The sequence below is a fragment of the Aquarana catesbeiana genome, linkage group LG05 (assembly GCF_042186555.1).
Source record: "Aquarana catesbeiana isolate 2022-GZ linkage group LG05, ASM4218655v1, whole genome shotgun sequence".
NCBI classification, from domain to species: Eukaryota; Metazoa; Chordata; class Amphibia; order Anura; family Ranidae; genus Aquarana; species Aquarana catesbeiana.
The window spans coordinates 534,346,827-534,368,632 of NC_133328.1; the positions used below are offsets into that span (position 1 = coordinate 534,346,827).

The 21,806-nt window shown below is 39.2% G+C and overlaps 1 protein-coding gene across 2 annotated transcripts in view; it reads left to right on the plus strand.

Moving 5' to 3' along the window:
• SULF1 (sulfatase 1) overlaps positions 1–21,806 on the plus strand; it is a 200,973-nt gene that overhangs the window by 79,711 nt on the left and 99,456 nt on the right. For both annotated transcript variants that reach the window (XM_073631777.1, XM_073631779.1), the window contains exon 3: positions 20,030–20,277. In XM_073631777.1, the coding sequence (XP_073487878.1) occupies positions 20,106–20,277 (172 nt within the window). In that variant the 5' untranslated portion in view covers positions 20,030–20,105. The remainder of the gene's footprint in view (positions 1–20,029; positions 20,278–21,806) is intronic.

The window sequence follows — 21,806 nt, forward strand, 5'->3', positions numbered from 1 at the left end:
GATCACAGAAGAGGGACCTGACAAGAGGAGAATCCGGGCTGTTCTGTGCAAATCCACCACAACAGAGCAGGTAAGTATAACGTATTTATTATTCTTATAGGGAAACTATATAGGGAACTAGACTTTACAATCACTTTAAGAATAAGCGGTGTGCCAATGTACGATCTCTCATTTTATCATGCAGAAAGCACGTTCCATAGGAAATCTCTGCTCAGGAAAGAAAAGGTTTCCATGGGTGTATAAGTAAATCTCTGCTTTCACTTCCACTGAAGTGCATCCTAAAGCCTCCTACACACTCCCCACTTCTGGATCCAGCTCAGCTACTTCCATTATTTTTACATCGGGTCAGGATAGAGATAAGCTCAGTGATGATTAAATCATAGTACGTTTATTTTTATACTGGGATTTATACCTATGGTGCCAGGTCTTGTTTTGACTAGATAAAGATGTAGGAGTAGAGTACATTAGCTGACATAAAGGAACATTCCAATCAAAACGGAAAATCAAACCAGCATAAATAGGATAGCGCCTACTTGGTCAATGCTTCAGTTTTTTTCTCATTGCTGTAGTGCTCAAGATCATCCTTTTACCTTTTGTTAGTTGTCTGATGACTTGAGAACCCCTACATGTGGTGAGAAGACCTATACCCAAACACTTTTACTGCAGGTTCATGGTTATCTTTTCCAAACAAAAAGCTAGTAAAAAAAATAATTCAGGTACAAAGAAGTGTTTCAAAGTCACCAGTCAAACTCATTCTTGCTTAGAATGTGATTGGTGATATAAGAAGCAAAAAGAGGACATTACACGATGCAGGCTTAAGGAAGTGAGGTCAGGAAGTGCAATCATAGTGACAATGTGAGTTGCTCTCTGGATTCTGACAACACAAAACTCAAATAATGAGAAATTAGGTGAACTGTTAAGTGTAAAAAGATTACTGATTGCCTTTATTTGCCTGGAATTGGTGTTTAAGACCTATATCATCCAAGTTTTCTCATTAAGGACTGGCCTTTTTTGTCTTCCATCCACTAAGCAGATTCAAGTCTGCCCTGAAAGTGTGAATCCCATTGACTGTGAAGCGGAATAGCCCTAATCTTAGAATGTAATTGTTGATATATCAGGCCCTAAATATTTGGTCTGTTGGTTGACATGACCATTTTATTTAAAGATGTGTCCTAATAGGAAATGGGAAGGCGTTGGAGCAAGAATAGACTAAGCAGAAAAATGCAGGCATGTACGAAATACATATAAACTGGAACTGCAAAGAAAACCTTCCTAATTATAAGTACAGTATATATTTAGTGGAAGATGCTTAGAACTTGTATATCTTATTTCCCAATTTATGTTTTAGCATAAAGATTTCATAATTCACTTTGACATTAATGCATGTGAATCTTTTATATAGCTTGTTACCTATCTTCTCAGACATTACATAGTAGTAGTAGCATCACTTCATATCATAAAAGCCTCTTCAAGCGATCCACCTACTTTAGTGTGAGAAAGCTATGCTGACTTGTAAGTTTAAGTCCTTAGTATCAGCAATTTAACATCAGCAATTTAACACTCACCAGTCAAGACCCTTTAATAAACTTTTTTGTAGAACCACTGACATTCAGACACATTTCATGCTGGTGTGCTTAGTCATTGACCACAACACAGTGACTAAGTGCACCAGAGGTTCTACAGTAAAGTTTATGAAGGAGCATCGATAGGAGAGTGCGAAAAGTTTACTCACTAGTAGCAGCACTCCCTCTTGCTCTATTTCCTTGTTCACAGAATTTTTTTTTAGATGATAGAAAGATATCAGACATACAGTAGATAAGTATGGAATTCATCTGAATAACCCCAGAAGGCAGTTAGCTTGGGTGTCTCATTTTGTTTAGATTAAATGCTATAGCTATGCTTATCTTTATTATCTATGTTTATCTTTATGACCTCAAAATATTAACCTAGATGATGTCTTCTGTGACTTTATTTGTCCTATTTTTGACAGAAGAATTAATATTATCTAAAATAAAGATTGCAGTGTTTTTCTTGCTAAAAATAAAGTAAATTTTATAGCATTCCTTATACACAACATATTGCAGAAACACTTTCTGCAACCCCCAACATGTACACAGTTTGCCCTCTCAGCATTAGAACACCTGGAGGCACTGGCTAGAAGAGAAAGGCAAACTATCACACTACTTTGCTAGCAGTTCAGTTCTAACTTGTTCGAGAGTGGCTAAACTACACGTTTACAGAGCAATAATCCATCAATAAAAATGCCCAGCTTGTGCAGGGTAGCAGCAAGGACCTAGATGACCTAAACATGCAGACAGGGCAGCAGTCGGTTTACCATTTACCACGTATGTAACAAATTACCGATGGTTGCGAAAATGTGTGGGTGACTGCGTGTGCCACCCTAGGCTACGGCTAGTGTTGCCTATGCAGAATTCAACCCTGCTCATAAAATGCACTAAATAATGGTATGTGTACCTTGGTCCTACTGTTGGCTGTTGGCTTAGTTTTAGCAGCATCGTATGCATGTACAATGCATAAATTACTCAGAAAGAAGAGAATCCCCCCATGCTAAGTACTGATGGCTGGAAGGTAGGCAGTCCTGTGGAATTAAGATTTAAAAAATCAATACTGGTAATACTTCTCAGTGCTTTTTACAGCAATTTTGATATAAATTTGAGTATTGATGAATATGGTCCACACATGGCTCAGTGAAGCATACAAATACACAAGTGCACTGCCTCATTCAGCAAGGATAGCCATAAACACTTAGATTTCTCTTGTTCAGCCTGCAAAACAGTGTGGATGGAGGAATTACGTTTGCTAGTTATTTTTTTCTTGCAGATGCTACACCCACTGTGCTCTGAATACTCGAACAGTGACTGCATAGGATGTAGTCAGTGCTTGGCCAGCAATTTTCCACTCAGCTCAGTAGACTTTTTGGCCACACTTTCTTGTGCTCTCCTGTGACCCAGAATCAGCATGTCATACAGTCGCTCCAGGCTCTGGAAGGATCCCAACTATATTGTCTAGATCCACCCAGCCACCTGATTGGCAGCTGGCTCCGATGCTCAGTACACAGCTAAGAGCCGAAACCACCTGTGCCCACCCCTTCTCCAGCACTGACACTCTAGTGAGTGCTGGAGGTGCAGAGCAGAAAACAGTGACTGGCAGTTACGGCTCTCTACTCAGAGCTGTCTAAAACCTGAGCGACCAGCGGTCATATGATCGCTCAGTTCTTGGTCTTAGAGCCGGTGGAGGGACAGCTGCAGCACTGATATTTTTTTTTTTAGGAACCCCATACATTTCCTTTAAAGCGGATGTAAACCCATCCATAAAACAGTTTCATATTTCGGCATGTGCCGGAAATGTAACACTCCCATTTGTTGTGCTCACAACCAAACTGTCAAACCATCCAATAGCTGGTGTCATAGCTAATCACATGTGCAGCATCATGGAAGTTGTAGATTAAACAGAGGCAAAGATGGCAGCTTCCTTGGCCGAAAACGTTAGGGGGGTTTACATACACTTTAAATCAACTTTTCTTGAGCTGGCGCTGACAGGACCACCCCCACTCAGAATTGGAGCAAAATTTAAGCCATGCTTTAGGCAGCTCAGAAAGCAATAATGGTAAGCAATGTATAATAACCATGCCAACCAATCAAAAGTGATATTTTAGTAAGCTTACTAATTGTCATAGTTAATGAGCTTGATCATTGCTCTTTTCACTTTCTTATTAATCAGTCCTAAACATTACTTTTTTATCAATATGCAAGTAGATTCAACAACGTTGCTGCACTCCTGTGACTATTTTACATAATTACATTACATTATACTAAGGAATATGCATATAAAGGAAACATAGAAATGCAATTAGTATGGAATTGATTGAGTTATAAAGAAAAAGGGGCTTTGTAGTGGTGTTTAGTATGGTGTAAGGGTGTGAATTTTATTAACACAGAGGTGTAGCTGTCAGCTATGGGGGTTATTCAAACACTTGCCTGCCAATGTTTGCTCAGTGCAGTCAGGATGGCTGCACTTTCTGGGTCAACATTGTCTAAAACGTTCCTCTAAACTTCATAACAGAAAACAGTGTGGGATATTTCACATGCAATTTTACAGAGGTGAGTTAAACTCCAAACTTTTCCTGTGGGAATAATATACCATGATGTTTACTTTAAATAAGCGCAGTACTGTGGGAGAGTGATAAGAAGTGGCTTATTAATTTCTCTGTGCAAAGCCTTTTGTTATATTATGTGTTCTTGATACTATTTTATAGAACATTAAAGCAGTTTTGTTACATATATAACATGACTAACATGTCTCTGTACCTCCTCAACCAGGAGCGAGAATGTATGATGCCATTGTTATGGCCCAAAACATGCTGCTAGTTAATCAGAAATATATGGTACAGAATGTCATTTTACTGGCCTGCATCCACACAAAAATATAGTAAATGCACATTTTAATGTACGGTTTGTTGATGGTCATTCTGTGAATTCTCCTTTTTAATCTGCTGTGTGGATCAGACTCATGACTTAGAAATAAAAGTGACAAAAAAGGTATGAAAAAAAAAGCTGATTTACCTTGGTTTGCACATGTGGGTGTTTGTTTGAGATCAACCAAAAAAATGGTGTTATTTTGAAATACACCCAGGAGGTTTTTTTAAGTTGCCCAACCCTTCTATTGAGAATATGAAGCGGGAAAGGATAAGAACTTTGGCCAGGTTTTTCTTGCTGTGTACAAACAATCTTATCAGCACTACAAGTGAATGAGGTTCTCAAAAAAATTAGTCCAAAGTGTAGGTCCAGAGCAAGCAACCTCTTTAATCTTGTTGCTAGGAGTAGACCACCACCACTAGGAACCCAACATCACTCTGGCCTTGCTGCCAGCTTCAGATCGGGGAAACCAAAACTGAAATGTAAACAGAGAAGAAGGTTCACTGTAGAAAAAGTGCATGTAACATGATACAGTCCTAGTGCTATAAAAGCATCCTTTCACCAGGGTGCAGCTTATACTTTTCAAGGGGCGATGCTCTCTTCTTCAGAGCTAACCAAAGCCTCCTTGCTGGAAGAGGACTTTGGTTAATTCTGAGGAAGAGGGCATCATCGTTGAAATTCATAAAATATGCCCCAGTAGATGGATGCTTTTACAGCGTTGGAACTATAACATGTTACATGCACTTTTTTGTGTACTTTTTTGAGTACATTGGAATATTTTGTACTAATAAAAAGTTTTATGATAATGCACTAGGCCGGTGCACCTTCTTTTTTGGTTTCAGTTTTTATTTTTCTTGCTGTTAGCAAGTCCAATCCAATCAGTCCAAAACATCACCAGCACATCATGTTCAGATAAACAGACAGCACTTTATTGTCACCAACAGAAAGAAGCGATATTTTGAGGCTACTAAAGGCCCCTTCTTCAGGCAGACACACTGTCATGCTCTGACACACAGGGTGTCACCTGGACAGGAAGTGAGGGTGTACTGGGAAGATATAGACAGCTATGAAAACCTCAAAAGGATGGAGGTGGAAGTTGCTGGATCCAAAATTGGTTTGGTTTCTCAGTGTGAAGATAAGTCTGTACTGTAGGGTACAAGGGCTGGCTATGCAGCTCTCAAAGGGGCCTCATGGATGGTTCAGGTGAACTCTGAAAGGTGTAGAGAAAGAGTACCACAGTTTATGGAGTCCAAGAGTACTTACTTATTTTATCCTAGAAGTCTAAAGACAATAAGAAACCAGTTGCTGAAGCATACTTTTGAATTTTAATGTAAAAGCATTTGAACCCTAACAGGCTCTGGTGTGGATTTAACACAATAGGTGCTATTGTTCCTGTTTTTAAACAGAGGCCCCAATTTGTCTAAAAAATAATTTTCTGTATTACCATTACCTATTTTTTTTCTTTTCATACCCATGTCTTGGCAGTGCAGCACTCAGATGTGTAATTGAATGCCTTGCCTAAGCCGCAAAGCTTACCCAGCTGATTTCCCTTCCAAAACATTATGTTTAATCATTTTGAGTCAGTCTTCAGAAAAGGAAAAGTGCACTACAAATGCTTGTATACTTTAAAGGGAACCTGTAGTAAGCAAAATATGTTAGCTGCCATTGCGGACCCCCTTCTAATGTTTGGTTCCAGCCTGGCTTTGACTTTGATACTGACCTGGAGCATACAGATTAGGAAATTAACATGATGTCCAAAAACTGGATCATTACCTCAATACCATGCACTTTCTACTTGAACTCTGCAATTTTTGAAGTTAATTAGTCATGTCAATAGAAGTCTATAGGGACGCTATTTGTAGTGATTGATTTTTTTCCCATAAAATAGTGATTAATAAAATAGAGATTAGAAGCATAAAGCTTTGACATAAAGTTAGCCAAGTCCCTGGCTAAATTTGAGCTGTGGGTGTTCCCCTGGGCACCACCTGGCAACAACACAAGTGCATTTAAAAATCAACTGGGCTAGGTGAAGAATTATCCTTCAAACAGTGACTGCACCCTATCCAATGCAGTCATTGGGTATGCAGGCAGCCAATGGTACTGTGGGTATCTGAATACAATAGCCGACATTACAAATTCCTCAATCCAAGTTGTTTAGCATTGATGTGGGACTCACGTTATTGATTTTCTCTTGTTCAGTCTCAGAGAAATATAGAAGTGTATATCTAGCTTAAAGATAGTAATACATTCCAGGCACAGTTTTAGGAGAGCTGAATCTGGGAAAGGGCAGCACAGAGATAGTTGTTATTAATATGCTTACACTTACCACTTACTGCCATTTCAGGTTCTATTTCCTAGATATAGCTCTGGTATGATACTTTTGTATTGGGTTACTGATATACTGATTGTATATGCTGTATTTTAGTGAAGCCCACAAAATGTCTGCCTCCTGTGTGTGTGTATATATATATATATATATATATATATATATATATATATATATATATATATATATATATATATATATGATGCATTCACTTTAAAGGAAGCCTGTACTGGAATACAGAGGCTGCTATTTCTGACTACACTTCATGAAAATATTAGTTGCCTACCTGTTATGCTAATGCAGTGTCCTCAACATTTTCTGAGTCACTGATCTAGAACATGTACACAGGTTGGGTTCAGACTGACTTCACTTTCTGACTATTTGTTCTAGATCAGTGCCTAAGGAAGTGCTGAAGTTGGGGGCAGCCAGGCACTTTCCATTTTCAGAAGAAAGTCATCCATGTCAGAGTACTCATTTCTCTCAGTACAGTTTCCTTTACAGCCCCATTGCATTATGAATGAATCCCTTTCCCTCGGATTCTGATCAGCTTCTGAAATGACAATACCGCAGCTCTCCCCGGGATTAGATGAGGCAGTGGGAGGTTTATTGATATTTGCATTTCATGGCCAAGCAGTTTGAAGGGATTATCTCCTTTCAGTGAGTGAAACCTGGCTTTTTGTTGAGTGAAACCTTTGCTTTATTAGCAGTCTTCTTATGGCATTCTCTATTAATTCAGTTTACTTTCCTGGAGGCATTGTTCACATATGGAAATTTTTGTGGTTACCAGAAAAGGAAGTTTTATTTTTTTTTTACAGGAATGTTTGGGATTGTTTGTTTGGGATAGTTTGTTTGGAGCAAAGCTTTGGAAAGGAAAATTTCTGAGTTAATGATGCCCCCCGAATGAAGCATTTCTGGGAGTTCAGCCTATGTGCTTAGCCCTTCAGTTCTTCATCCAGGTATCACTGTAGGACACCAGTCTACCCTATTTTTTAGTAATCTGGGGAGCTGAGAACCCTGAGTATCATACAGGAGAGCTATTTACAAACACAATCACTGCAGACCCTTTGTTTTTCTCATAAAGTAAAGAAAATGTCAGAATTAAGAAGTTTCTCACAGCCACTAGTCTGATTACTCTTTAAAGCCCAACTTTAGCCAATTTTTTTTTTCAAAAGGCTTAGATCCTCTATAATGTCTTAAAGGGTTAGTTCAGTTTGACAATAAAATTGCACTCCAGTGTCCCCAGTACAAAACACTGCTTAAATTTGATAAATTAAAGTTCTTTTTAAATGTCATAACTGTAGGCTGTTCGTAGTCTCATAAGCCTGTCTCAAAAACTTAAGTAGGCGATCTAATCTTGTCCTGTCTAGATGGCAGGATGGGGCGATCATTGAAGTCATACTCCCAGCACTTCAGGACTCGGTTTGGCTTGTTAAAGTTCAACATGAGCAAAGTGCCCCTTCTTTATTGAACAATGCAGACAGATCACACTTTGCATGCATGGGACTCAAACAAGCTTGAGCACTTATACATGCAATGCTGGATTTGCCCTGTAATGGTCTTCCTGTCCTGACATGTAGACAGGATGGGGGGGGGGGGGGGTTGAGTTGCGTTTATTAAACCTAAGAAATATTTTGAAATATATGGGCTCCATAGTGCATGGGCAATTTTTTTGTAAAAATGAACTAATCCTTTGTTTTTGCTGTCTGTGTCCCCATTTGGGGATTTCTATTTCAGAGTTTTAATAAGAGAACTGTTTTCTATGAGGGCACATACAGCCTTCAAATTTGACAGAGAAAAATCTTGTCAATGGGACACAGAAAGCATTTAACTGTGGCAGTTCCAACCCTTCCCCATGTAGGCAGATGCAGTCTGCTTTCTCTACTGTAGGTGGACTCGGGTTCTCTGTGGTTTCCTGGTTCTTGGAGGCAGCATTTCAGTTGGCTACAATGCATCCAGGTGACCCTTCGTGGCCTCCTTTGGGTCAGCAGATTCCTTATAAGTCCCTGACCCCTGGTTTTGGTGCACATCCGCATGTGGGTGCTGTAGGGACAGGTCGCCCATCTGTCAGGGACAGTATTAGCAGCAGGGAAAGGTTCCAGATGAAAAGGGAAAGCTTAGGGCTCACAATCTTGTTGGACATCTTCCTGTTTGGGTAAAAGACAGCCAGATCACATTTTGCCTCTCCAGAAAGACGCTGCCAGTTCGGCTGATATCTGCTCCGCTACATGCTGTTGGCATTTGTGAATGTTCCGGTTGGACGTTCTACCACCGTGTTTGTTGTGAACTGTTTTGCCTTTACAATACAAGTTCTACTAACGACTGTGTGTGTATTATTGCTTCCGCACCATGCTGCACCCACCCACACCCACACAATGTCAAATGAAAAGTTTTGGTTGGCCAAGTAGTTGGAGTTAAAGTAGCCAAAATATTTCATGATGATGTACCATTTTGTACTGTTTTCTGATATGTAAACAATGTATGATGCAGACACCACAAAGAAGCTGGGAATGGTACCTTCACAATTTTATGTTGGAAATTTTGGGCACAGGTCACATGTATAGTTTGTAAAATCATTTTAAGAACTTTTTTTGGAAGAAGGGCCCTGTAACATTTTACACCTGAAAGTGGAAATTGTAATGGAAATGCTTCATTTTGCATTTTATTGCCTGGCATTCACTACAGATTAAATGTCAAGGAACATTAGTAAGTGACAAATTAGATCTGACATGCAAAAAAATAGAGATTTGATGGTACATTTGGTCATTATGAAAAAAACAAAAATCAAGGGACAGTCTTACAACTCATACCATAAACTTAAATCACAGTGATGAGGGTGCTGTGTATGCCACATACAAACTTATTTATAACTCAGGGGCCACTTGAACCTCACCACAAGCCCATCATGTTTTTCACATTCTGTTTACCAGCACAAGAAATAATACAATGAATGGTGCAGCTGCTGACCCCAACCTATTTTTAACGTTCCCTATTTTAGGATGGCGAATCATTGATTTTATTATTGATGTGCCAACTGATGTCCGCTTACTCCCCACTGCACACATTCTCTGGACATTTGCTACTCTGTTAATGACGATTTTATCCTTACACCAAGCACTGGGAAAGTTTAGAACTTCCTCAAATGTGCAGGGTTAGAAAAAAATAGGCAGCGAATGTGCCTAAACTTTGCCAAATGTGTTCTGTAGGCTGTATGCAGAAAAACCAATTCCGTTCAGGTAATGACTAAAAGATCAGTTTGGGATTTCTGAAAATTTCTGATCCTGACTGTGTCAAAAAAATTGTGCATGAACTAGTTCTCTAAGAAAGAAAATTTACCTATTTGACTTTGCTTTCTAGTGTAGTACATTGAAGGCATGTTCCTGAAGTATTTGCGCTGCCGGCAGCACTGTGAGTATTGTATCTCATATGTGTCCAGTTTTACAAGACTGACCTGTCTGCCCCGAGGGCCTCCCCACCTTCTCTCACTGAGATTATGAGAAAAATGTAATTAAATCCTCCTGTATTATCCTTCATAAGCTCATGCTCTGTTATTTGACAGGGCTTTTAGCAGAAATTACAGCTTTAAAACAAAATCAAATAGACCCATCATGTCTTTATGTATCTTTTTTTTTCTAGACAAAAGTTAATTACAAGGCATCCTTATTACAGTACCGACTACCACTGTCTGTACAGGTATTTTACCTTAAAAAAGACAAATACAATCAAAGAACAAGTTCCATTAAATAAAGCGCTTCAAACAACATTCACTTTTTAAAACCTTTTACCGGAGGCAGTGAGAAGATGTTGGAGCAGATTTAGTGGTTCTGGGGAGAGGGGTGTCATTCCTACACATGGATGACTTCCCATTAAGTAATCTAGATAAAAGGCATTGGTTTCTCCGCTCCAGTCTGAAATATCTGCCAATGTTAAAGCTAAACTCCAGGTATGATCTTTATTGTATACTTACATGGGTCCAGCTTGAAAAAGTCACGTGACTGTGATGTAACGCGTGGGAGGAGCCAAGGAAGCTCTGTGCAGATCAGCAGTTTCACACAGTGTACTGCACTGAATCTGCTCCTGTCTAAGGCGGCTGACTGCTATAGTAAAACCTGCATATGCCTTATCATTATAAGGCACACGTGAGTGGATTGAAGTTTGCCTGTGTACCTTGGTATCCTAACTATTGCACAATGATTGGTTTTTTTCTCTTATCTGCCTGTTTATGATTCCCACATTGGTTGTGAATAGAAGCAAAAAACACATTGGTACTATCAATGAGCACCTTAATTAAGCAATTGTTTTTAAACAGCTTTGCTAGTGATCAAAAGCTCTATACCAATCAGGATTCTACACCTGTATAATTGAACCTTCTGAATACATCCCTATATATTTATTTTTATGTGGATTTTTTATGTGAATTTTTTACACATTTGGTGTCACTAATTTTTAATAATTTTACACTATTTTGATTGCTGGATTTTATAGGAATTTTTACTCACCGCTGGATTTATTTGACTATTTATATTTATTCTTATATATTCATTTTCATGCACATTGTGAAGCGCTTCAAATATCATTATTTATTCTTTTTAAGTGACTCTGAAAACACTCTCTTTTGATAGCAGCCTCACTTGGTTTTATGTGTAATTATTAGCTATTTAGCATCACAGCGCTTTGTGTTTTATATATATTTTTTACCTAAGACACTGTTAGAGAAACTGACAATCACTGTAGTAGCCTGCTCTACTACAGTGATAGCCACGATCTTCTGGGTCCTGTGTTGAGTAGCTGCACCTCTGCACACATAGTTACATAGTTACACATAGTTAGTCTGTTTGAAGTCCATCTAGCAAAAACGAAAAAAAATAACAACATCATTTTATTTTTACAATCCTATATACACAATCCCATACCCACAGTTGATCCAGAGGAAGGCAAAAAAAAACAAAACAAAACAGCAAAGCATGATTCAATTTGCTCCAGCAGGTGAAAAAATTCCTTCCTGATTCCCCAAGAGGCAATCAGTTGTTCCCTGGATCAACTTTACCTATAAATGTTAGTATCCAGTTATATTATGTACATTTAGGAAAGAATCCAGGCCCTTTCTTAAAACAATCTACTGAGCTGGACAGAACCAGCTCAGTAGAAAATTCTACATTTTCACAGCTCTTACTTTGAAGAAACCTTTCTGTGTTTGGAGATTAAATCTTCTTTCCTCCAGACATAAAGAGTGCCCCCTTGTCTTCTGTGACAACCTTAAAGTGAATAACTCAACACCAACTTCTCTATTTGGACCACTTATATATTTGTACATGTTGATCATATCCTTCCTTAATCTCCTCTTCTCAAGAGAGAATAAATTCAGTTCCTCTAATCTTTCCTCATAGCTGAGCTCCTCCATGCCTCTTATCAGTTTGGTTGCCCTTCTCTGCAAATTCTCCAGTGCTCACCCCCCGGCCACAGAATACAATAATTAGTGTTGCCGGCAAGTCGATCGATACCTCATACATGGAACATCCCTGCTGAACCGGCCAAATTTCAATACATGTATGGTTGTCTTAAGTACTGCATTAAAAATCAATATAACCAGCACTTAACTCCATGTCAGAGGACCCCAATGACAAGAGGCAGGCATATCAGTCTTGAACAAAGATATGTTTATTTTTCTTAGAATTGTATGCCCAACACATTTCAGGACAATTAGAGTGTCCCCTGCATCAGGGCTGTTTGTATGGAACCTTTGTTCCTGAGGCAAGGTAAATTAATTAAAAAGCCATCATACAAAATAGATCTTCTAGGCAAGATTTATATAAAAGATTTAAGCTGGCCATAGACGGTTCAAATCTCAGCTGGATCAGCCAGTACTGGCCAAGATTCGAACCGTGTATGGGGAGGCTGATTGTACCCAAGTTGATCAACTTTCAAATAACCAGCCTGTTGGCTTTTTCATGCTATTATTGCCTTTGGCTGTAGCCGCTAGGAACAATCACTGTGTGTTCTACGGTCCGGGATGGCTCCCACTGACCCACTGACCTCCTGGCTGGGGAACACAATAGCTCAGCGGGAGGGATTCCTCCCTCAATACTGACTGTGTTATTGGGGGAATCAAGCGATTTTTCCCTACTACAACCCTGCGCAGGTGAGAAAATGGCACCGTCTATGACTGGCTTCAGACCATGAAGAATGTCAGCCTGTTAGCAGCATTGACAGGCAAAAAAGTAATTTGGTAGTAAGCATGGATGATGGTTCTGGAGTTGAAAACGGCAGCTTCCATGTTTATATCCTTACACCTTTCCTTTAAATTCTGTTAAATACTTAAATACTAGGCTTTTAAATGCTGTCACTACTACCGTATGTAAATTCACTTACTTTTTTGTTGATCTTTTAATAATTGCCATTGTAGGATATGCATTAAAATATGTCGGTTTTTAGATGTTATTGTACAATAAAATAATATTTATGGTAAGTGAAAATTTTCTTGGCTAGAAAATCCCATGTAATAATGTTCTGAAGTGCAGTCGCTGTAGATCTGAGGGGAAGATCTGAAATGAGGGGAAGCGCTGCTGATTTTATCATCCAATCATGTGCAAGCTAAAATGTTGTTTTTTTATTTTCCTTGCATGTCCCCCTCAGATCTACAGCAACTGCACTTCCAAGTGCACTTGTAGTGCAAAGTGGATTTGCCTTTCGTAAATAACCCACATAGTCATAAAACATTGCCCTAGAAGCCTTCATTGAAAAAAAGTAAACTCTTAAAATTGACATTTGGAAGACTGAGTGAATCTGGTTTTGGTGATGATGACACTGTGAGTGGAGCATAAGCGTATATACGGTATTTCCTTATTGCTCTTATTAGGGTCATTGGAGAAACCAACCTTACACTAGACATTGCAAAGCATTAAGACTGTTACAAAGCTTTGCAGCTTTTTTTCTATAAGCATGCTACTGTAAACCAGTTTCCCATGCTTCTGTCTACATTCACATGGGTTTATTTTATTTAAATGAAGGAGAATTGATCTGGGAACAAACTTTATACTTCCCAGATAATTTTCTCCTACATTTAAATGTACTTTCGTCTACCTGTGTTCAGAGTATCTAATCTTCCCCTGAGCATACCGAATTCTACCTACTCCAAATACAGTTAGATTGAATGCACCTAAACTAAGTTAACGCATAATGAGACCTATACAATTTTAATCATTATGTGTACTTATATGCGTTTAGAAATGTCACTTACACACACACATATATGTCATTGTCTATGAACAGGAATTTAAAAAATTAGGACCAGTGCTTTACTACTCTATTTCCTTAGCATGTCATTTACAGAGAAGATTTGAGCCAAAAAATATAGTTTGTTCCTATAATTTAATGGGAGCTTTTATTATCAATCAACAATTAATCAGGATAATATAGTGGAGGGAGGAAATAGACTGCATATAAGATGTGAATATTCATTGATTCTTGTTTTGTAAACAGTACCTTTTGTCATCTCTTTCTTCAAAAAGTTTCCGCACTTTTATATATGTTGAAAAAAGTTTTAAAAAATGCGGAAACATTTTGAAGAACCCTGGTATTTAGAATGAAGAAAGTGACAGATGTATGTTTTAGAGTCCAGTTTAATTTTAATTTATCATGAGGGTAACAACAATATCCAGCACATTTTGGGGGATTTACTTATCCTCCTTCTATTCAGCTGGTCTTGTGGTTCACACATCCTGCCAGATAGGATAGCCAGGTCCAAGTCCTGCAGACTACACAACGGTTAAGAATGACACAGTCGACCCTTAGTACTCACTATGTCCCACATCCAATGCTGTGGCAATGCTTCAAGCGGTGCTGCACTCCTCAAGTGGGGAAACTCCAAAATACTACAAAGAAAAAAGGAGGGAGCAAACGCCCGGTGCATTACCTTTAACACCAATCAATTTATTAAAAAGCCAAAAAATACAAACATGAGAAGATAAAAAGCTCATCAAATTATAACTCCAGCATGGAGCATAACATGATGTCTGTGATTGAAAATCTGACGCATTTCGGGAGACAAGCCCCCTTCCTCAGAGCTAATCCACATTAGTTTTGAGGAAGGGGGCTTGTCTCCTGAAACGCGTCAACTTTTTAATCACAGACATTATGTTATCCTCCATGCTGGAGTTATGATTTGATGGGCTTTTTATCTTCTCATGAATGACAACCTGCCCAAGCCTATTACTGTAAATAAAACAAAAAAAAACAGCTGTGATTTGATAAAGTCTTCCCTCTGCTTCCACTGTCTGTAAGCATGTTTTCAGTATTGGACTGGCCAGAACTGTGTACACTGGAAACTGATTTTAAAGATGATTCCATGATAAACACAAATACTATCTAATTACAAGAGGCATGTGTAACATTAGATGGATTGTGTTTACTTTGTGTATTTATTTCAGAGATGTTCAGTAATCTTGCATGAAAATGTGTCTCTGTACAGGAGCTTCCTGTAATAAAGACCAGTCACTGCCGCTCTTTTCCTTGTGCAGAGTGACTGGTCTTGTCTCCGCCCCTTCCTGTAGTTTTCTGCAGGCAGCATGTAGTGGGTGGGGCTTGCTGGGTCCCTCCCACAGCTCTGCTGTCTACACAGGTTATGCACAGCACAGTGATGATGTCACTGCTAGTTTTACAAGGTAATACATGGACAAAGGCATTTGGTAATCACAAAGCAGATTTATATAATTTGTGACTATTGGGGAATATATTTAAATAACATTTTTTTGTGGCTGGAGTTCAGCTTTAAGACAGATTTGAGTATTGATGATATAGTTACATAGTAGGTGAGGTTGAAAAAAGACACAGGTCTATCAAGTCCAACCTATGTTTGTGATTATATGTCAGTATTACATTGTATATCCCTGTATGTTGCGGTCATTCAGGTGATTATGTAATAGTTTCTTGAAACTATCGATGCACCCCGCTGAGACCACCGCCTGTGGAAGGGAATTCCACATCCTTGCTGCTCTTACAGTAAAGAACCCTCTACGTAGTTTAAGGTTAACCCTCTTTTCTTCTAATTGTAATGAGTGGCCACGTGTCTTGTTAAACTCCCTTCTGCAAAAAAGTTTTATCTCTATTGTGGGGTCACCAGTATGGTATTTATAAATTGAAATCATATCCCCTCTCAAGCGTCTCTTCTCCAGAGAGAATAAGTTCAGTGCTCGCAACCTTTCCTCATAACTAATATCCTCCAGACCCTTTATTAGCTTAGTTGCCCTTCTTTGTACTCGCTCCATTTCCAGTACATCCCTCCTGAGGACTGGTGCTTAGAACTGGACAGCATACTCCAGGTGAGGCCGGACCAGAGTCCTGTAGAGTGGGAGAATTATCGTTTTATCTCTGGAATGAATCCCCTTTTTAATGCATGCCAATATTCTGTTTGCTTTGTTAGCTGCAGCTTGGCATTGCATGCCATTGCTGAGCCTTTCATTTACTAGGACCCCCAGGTCCTTTTCCATCCTAGATTCCCCCAGAGGTTCTCCCCCATGTGTATAGATAGTTATAGATAAAAACACATTTTCTAAGGAATTGTGTTTTTTATATCTACCTGTGGCCCTGGATTTATGGTCAGCACTGATTAATGTAAACAGCCAAATAGCACTTTATTAAAACTTCATTTTGGGTTTGGAAATTTAAGAAAGAGGTTTTTTTTTTCTACCTGACTGACAGAACTCACCCACACTGATCCCAAACCCCCTCAGTATTCCAACGAAGGATATTTCTCACTTAATTAGTTCTGCTTGCTTGTCTGATTCTGGTTAATGTTGCATGTCGAAACACCGCTTTGCAGAATGTCTCAGGTGCTGAAGTGCTGATCATGTAATGAATCCCGGCCAGCTCCTAAGTAGGCTACTCCACAACTTTTATCCATGGATAGCATGAAACATAGATGAGACTTATTGGAATAGATTTATTTCACATCTATTAGATTCTTTATTTTATATTAGTTAATTAAAAAAAACAGCTCCCTTACTTTTAAGTTAGTTTCCCATTAGTCACATGTACCAGATTTGTTATACGCCTTCCAGAGTGACAAGCAGCAAGGAGGCATGCAGAGAAAATTGTGGGTTTGTATACAGAGCACTATGGGATGGTCTGGGGCTCGGTGGATTATGTATAGGCTGGAGTTTCTGCCAATCTTGACAGATGAGTGACAGCTCTGAAAGCTTGGGGTTTCTGTAGTGTGAATGGTGATTGTCAGTGCTGTCAATCAGTGTGTGGCCGACAGTATTTCATCTCAGATCGCATCATCAATCAACTGTATTGCCCCAGAGACCATCTAATGAAACTTACCCCTTACCATGACAGGGGTTGTACACATTCGTTAGATTGAGATTTATTTAATCAAACAGTACAAAGTGCAGTGATAAACTGTCAGTTATGCATATGAACCACCAAGGGATAACTGTTATATGTTCATCATTAATCATTAGTAGTCAGATTACTGACTTTGGATTGCTTGTTTGTATGCACTTTCACATTACTCTTTGAAACCTGTCATGAAGACATCAGATGTGGATAATAAGACAATTACTTACACTTTTTAACTGCGTTTAGGAGAAAGGATTTTCTTTGTCAAGTTACCTTGTTATACCTTTGCATATCTTGAAGAAAATACTGCACTGAGTTTAATACCTAGGCTACCACTGCTGACTGGTTTCTGAAAATGCTATTTGCATGGCTGTCTTTGCTATTAATATTTTAAAGAGGAATTCCAGGTATGGATATTTTATACATAGTTTCCTTACCTGGCTGATGCCCCTGGAAACTGGAAATCACTGAAGCAGACACTGCTACTCTAGTGATCTCCACTTGTTTCCGGGTCCTAAGTCGATTACCTGCCCTACTGCATGCTGAACACAGCAGATCAGTCACTTGGCTTGGACGATTGCTGGAGTAGCAGTGTCTACAAGCTCCCTGCTCTTTCTGTTGGACTGAATTTTGGTACATGTATACCCAGCTTAAACTGGTTGTAAAAAACCTTCAGAATGCATCTCCCCCCTGCAGCCCCTCCCATATCTACCTGAGCCTGATCCAGCAATGTGCACAAGAGCTGCGTCGCTCTCCCTCCTCATTGGCTCAGATACAGCAGCAGGAGCCATTGACTCCTGCTGCTGTCAATCATAGCCAGTGAGGTGGGGGTGGGGCACAGAGGTGAGTAGCGGGAGGGTAGGAGCCAGGAGCGCTGGCGGGGGACCTGAGAAGAGGAGGATTGAGGCTGCTCTGTGCAAAACCATTACACAGAGCAGGTAAGTATACCATGTTTTTTTGTTTTTTAACTACTTGCCGACCAGTGCACAATGATGTACGTCAGCACAATGGCATGGCGTACCTGTACGTCCCTTTTAAGATGCGTCTTAGTGGTCATGCGGCCACCGCGTACTCCATGAGCGTGCCTGTGGGTCCTGCAGAATCGATGTCCGTCGGGGGCCCGTGATTGTGACACGGAGCTACAGAACGGAGAGATGTAAACAAGGCATTTCCATGTTCTGCCTAGCAACATGACAGGGAGCTATTGCTCCCTGTCATCGGGAGCAGTAATCTCTGCCATGTTGTAGTGAGCCCACCCCCCCCCTACAGTTAGAATCACTCCCTAGGACACACTTAACCCCTTGATGGCCCCCTAGTGTTTAAACCCTTCCCTGCCAGTGTCGTTTACACAGTAATCAGTGCATGTTTATAGCACCGATCGCTGTATAAATGTCACTGGTCCCAAAATACTGTCAGAAGTGTCCGATGTGTCTGCCGCAATGTTGCAGTCATGATAAATATCGCAGATCGCCACCATTACTAATAAAAAAAAATTATAATAAAAATGCCATAAATCTATCCCCTATTTTGTAGATGATATAACTTTTGCGCAAACCAATCAATATACGCTTATTGTGATTTTTTTACCAAAAATATGTAGAAGAATACATATCGGCCTAAACTGAGAAAGAAATGTGTTTTTTATATATTTTTGGGGGATATTTATTATAGCAAAAAGTAAAAAATATTGCTTTTTTTTTCAAAATTGTCGCTCTTTTTTTGTTCATAGCGCAAAAAATAAAAACCGCAGAGGTGATCAAATACCACCAAACGAAAGCTCTATTTGTGGGAAAAAAAGGACATCAATTTTGTTTGGGTGCAATGTCGCATGACCGCGCAATTGTCAGTTAAAGCGACGCAGTGCTGAATCGCAAAAAGTGCTCTGGTCAGGAAGGGGGTAAATTCTTTCAGGGCTGAAGTGGTTAAATCGAGACTTTAAAATCACTTTACGTTTGCTATGATCATCAGCTCCACCCAGTGGCCATAATTTTATGTTACTAATTCACTCTATTCTGTGTGAAGAATATCATTTCACATGGGGAGAAAATAGCCTAATAATATTTGTTTTTGCCCCATTCACACAGAATGATTGTATATGCAGTTACACAGGATGATTAAATATGAAAATTGTTTTGATAAATGCACCCCTTAGAGCTTTTTTATTGCTTAGTATAAATTTCAATATTTGCTACGATCCTATTGCAATTGCATATTTTTCAGTAAACTTTAACAGAAAATAGAATAAAAACACTACAGGCCTAAACTTCATTGGTTGAGAAGGGCTGCAACTTATTATTGTTCTCTGCACACTCTTTTGGAATAAGCCCATTAAGCCTAGTAAACAAGACGAGATTATCGGAAAAATGATCGTCCGTTTTTGTTTTTTTGACAGAATAAAACTATGGAAGTGGTGTTTTGTATTGTATTTTCGGACGAAAACTGTACTGATCAAATGAAAATCATAAAAGAAAAATTTTCATGCTTGTCCCTTCGGAAAATTTTGAGCAAAAGCTCTGTACTAACGATCAGATTATCGTACGATTGCTTCGAAAGCGGTATTTTTTGTATGATATTCTGAATGTGTATACTTGGCTTTAGTGTAAATCTATCTATTGTGGAGATGTTCTATGAATATTTTATCACTGAATATAAACAGGAAAATACATGGCTATGCTTTAGCTAACTTTCATAGAGCTCCATCTATAAATGTGTAATCATACAGGTATGTTATGTTGTCTACCTATTGTAATGAGCGCAGTTTACACTTTGCTCTCCCAAGTGCTTTAGCTATTCCCTTAGCTAATCATCGCCGAAAACGATTTCTTGGTCTGGCCAGGAGATCATTTATGTCACATCTTAATTCATGTAAATTTATGCTTATATAATTGGGCATATTCAGGCATAAAATGACTTTTTATTAATTGCATTGCAGCTAAAAGATTGCCTCCAAATAGCAGAAGGGACACTCAGCATCATCTGGTCACAGCAGAGCCACCATCACCTCTACAATGAAGTATTACTGTTTTGCACTTCTCTTCATGATACTGGATATGGAGCTTCCAGCAAGCCACGGTTCTACACTGAAAGCGGGAAGACTTAGAGGACGTCTGCCAGCAGACAGGAAGAATATCAGGCCGAATATTATTCTAGTTCTGACTGATGACCAGGATGTAGAGCTAGGTGAGGACCTTTTATACACATTATTTTGGCCATTATGTATACATTTACATTGCTGTTTGTGTTGTGATCAAAGAAGTACAGGATACATTGTAACCACCCTTGTTGTGTACTTGGATTTCAGTACTGCATTTGTCTTGCTGTGAGGGTTCCTCCATTCAACCCGATGTGTGGCAACCACACCCATTTATATCTATCTAGATCAGCCTTTCTCAATCAGGGTTCCATGGAACCCTCGGGTTCCTCAAGAGGTTGCTAGGGGTTCCTTGAGTAATGAGAAATTTCTGCCTCTCAGATTCAGTTCCCACTGACACCATTGATCTTTTTAGCTATGTGTAAGGGGGGAATTCTTCCCAATGAACATAAGTGTAAGGAACATTATTTCTACTGACCATCACACTAATGTATCATGAGTTGTAGATATAGTCATTTTTAGCAGGGGTTCCCAGAGATCAGAAAGTTATTTCAAGGGTTCCTCTGCGTTGAAAAAGTTGAGGAAGACTGATCTAGAGTAGGGTGTTCATGGAAGAAGTTAACAAAGAACAAACTAAACTAAATTATTCCCAGGATACTTACCAGCAAGGCAGCCAAAAAAAGTAACACCAAAAAACAAAGTACGCTGTCTAACATTTTTGCTTTAAAAATAGAGGTGTAAGGCTCCATTCACACTTGTGTGACTCCAAAGTCATGCAATTTTCATTGTGACTTTGATGCAACTTTCATTGGTGCGACTTTGGCTTTTACTGTTGCACATCTGTCTCATTGATAACAGTAAGATGCGACCTTCATGTGACTTTTTGAGAGTTTACATTGCAGTCTATGGCGCTCAAATTACATGAAAGTTGAATCAAAGTAGTGCAGGAACCTCCTTTTTTAAAGTCTTTTGAACGGCTTTCATTTAAATAAATGGGCTACTACTTTGTGTGTCCAAAGTCACACAAGTGTGAACGGAACCTTACCCCTACTTACTCACACCCTGATCAATCACATACTTCTCACAGGGATCAATCAGCAGCATGGACCTCTACTGGACTACATTTATCACATTAACCAGGTTGTTGAAATCCCTTCTCAATAATTGAACAACTGACTGCCCTTTTCTGTGACAAAATTAAAAATTTCGGTATTGTCTCTGTACCTTATTTTGCACTGAAATTGTTCAAAATTTCTATTATGAAAAAAAGGTTTTTAGTTGCACAATATTTGCAAATATATGTGAAAGCTGCACTGTCTTGTCATGGCCCCTCTGTATAGTGCAGCCCTAACTCTAATCTCTGAGAAGCTCCATGTTAGCGCATATGTTGCAATGAAAAAACTGAGGGCAGATATGCCTGGAAGGAGCCCATACCTCAGGGGCGTGGGGACACACCAGAAGCCCAGTAAAGCAACATGGCAGTTGAAGTAGTGTATGGATTGTCATACACTACAGAAAACTAGGGGGATCTGTATGCTGGGATCAGGGCTGTAGGCTGTATGTAGTCACCATACTCTCACAGTGTTAATTAAAACCACAACTAGAATGCACTGCTTAA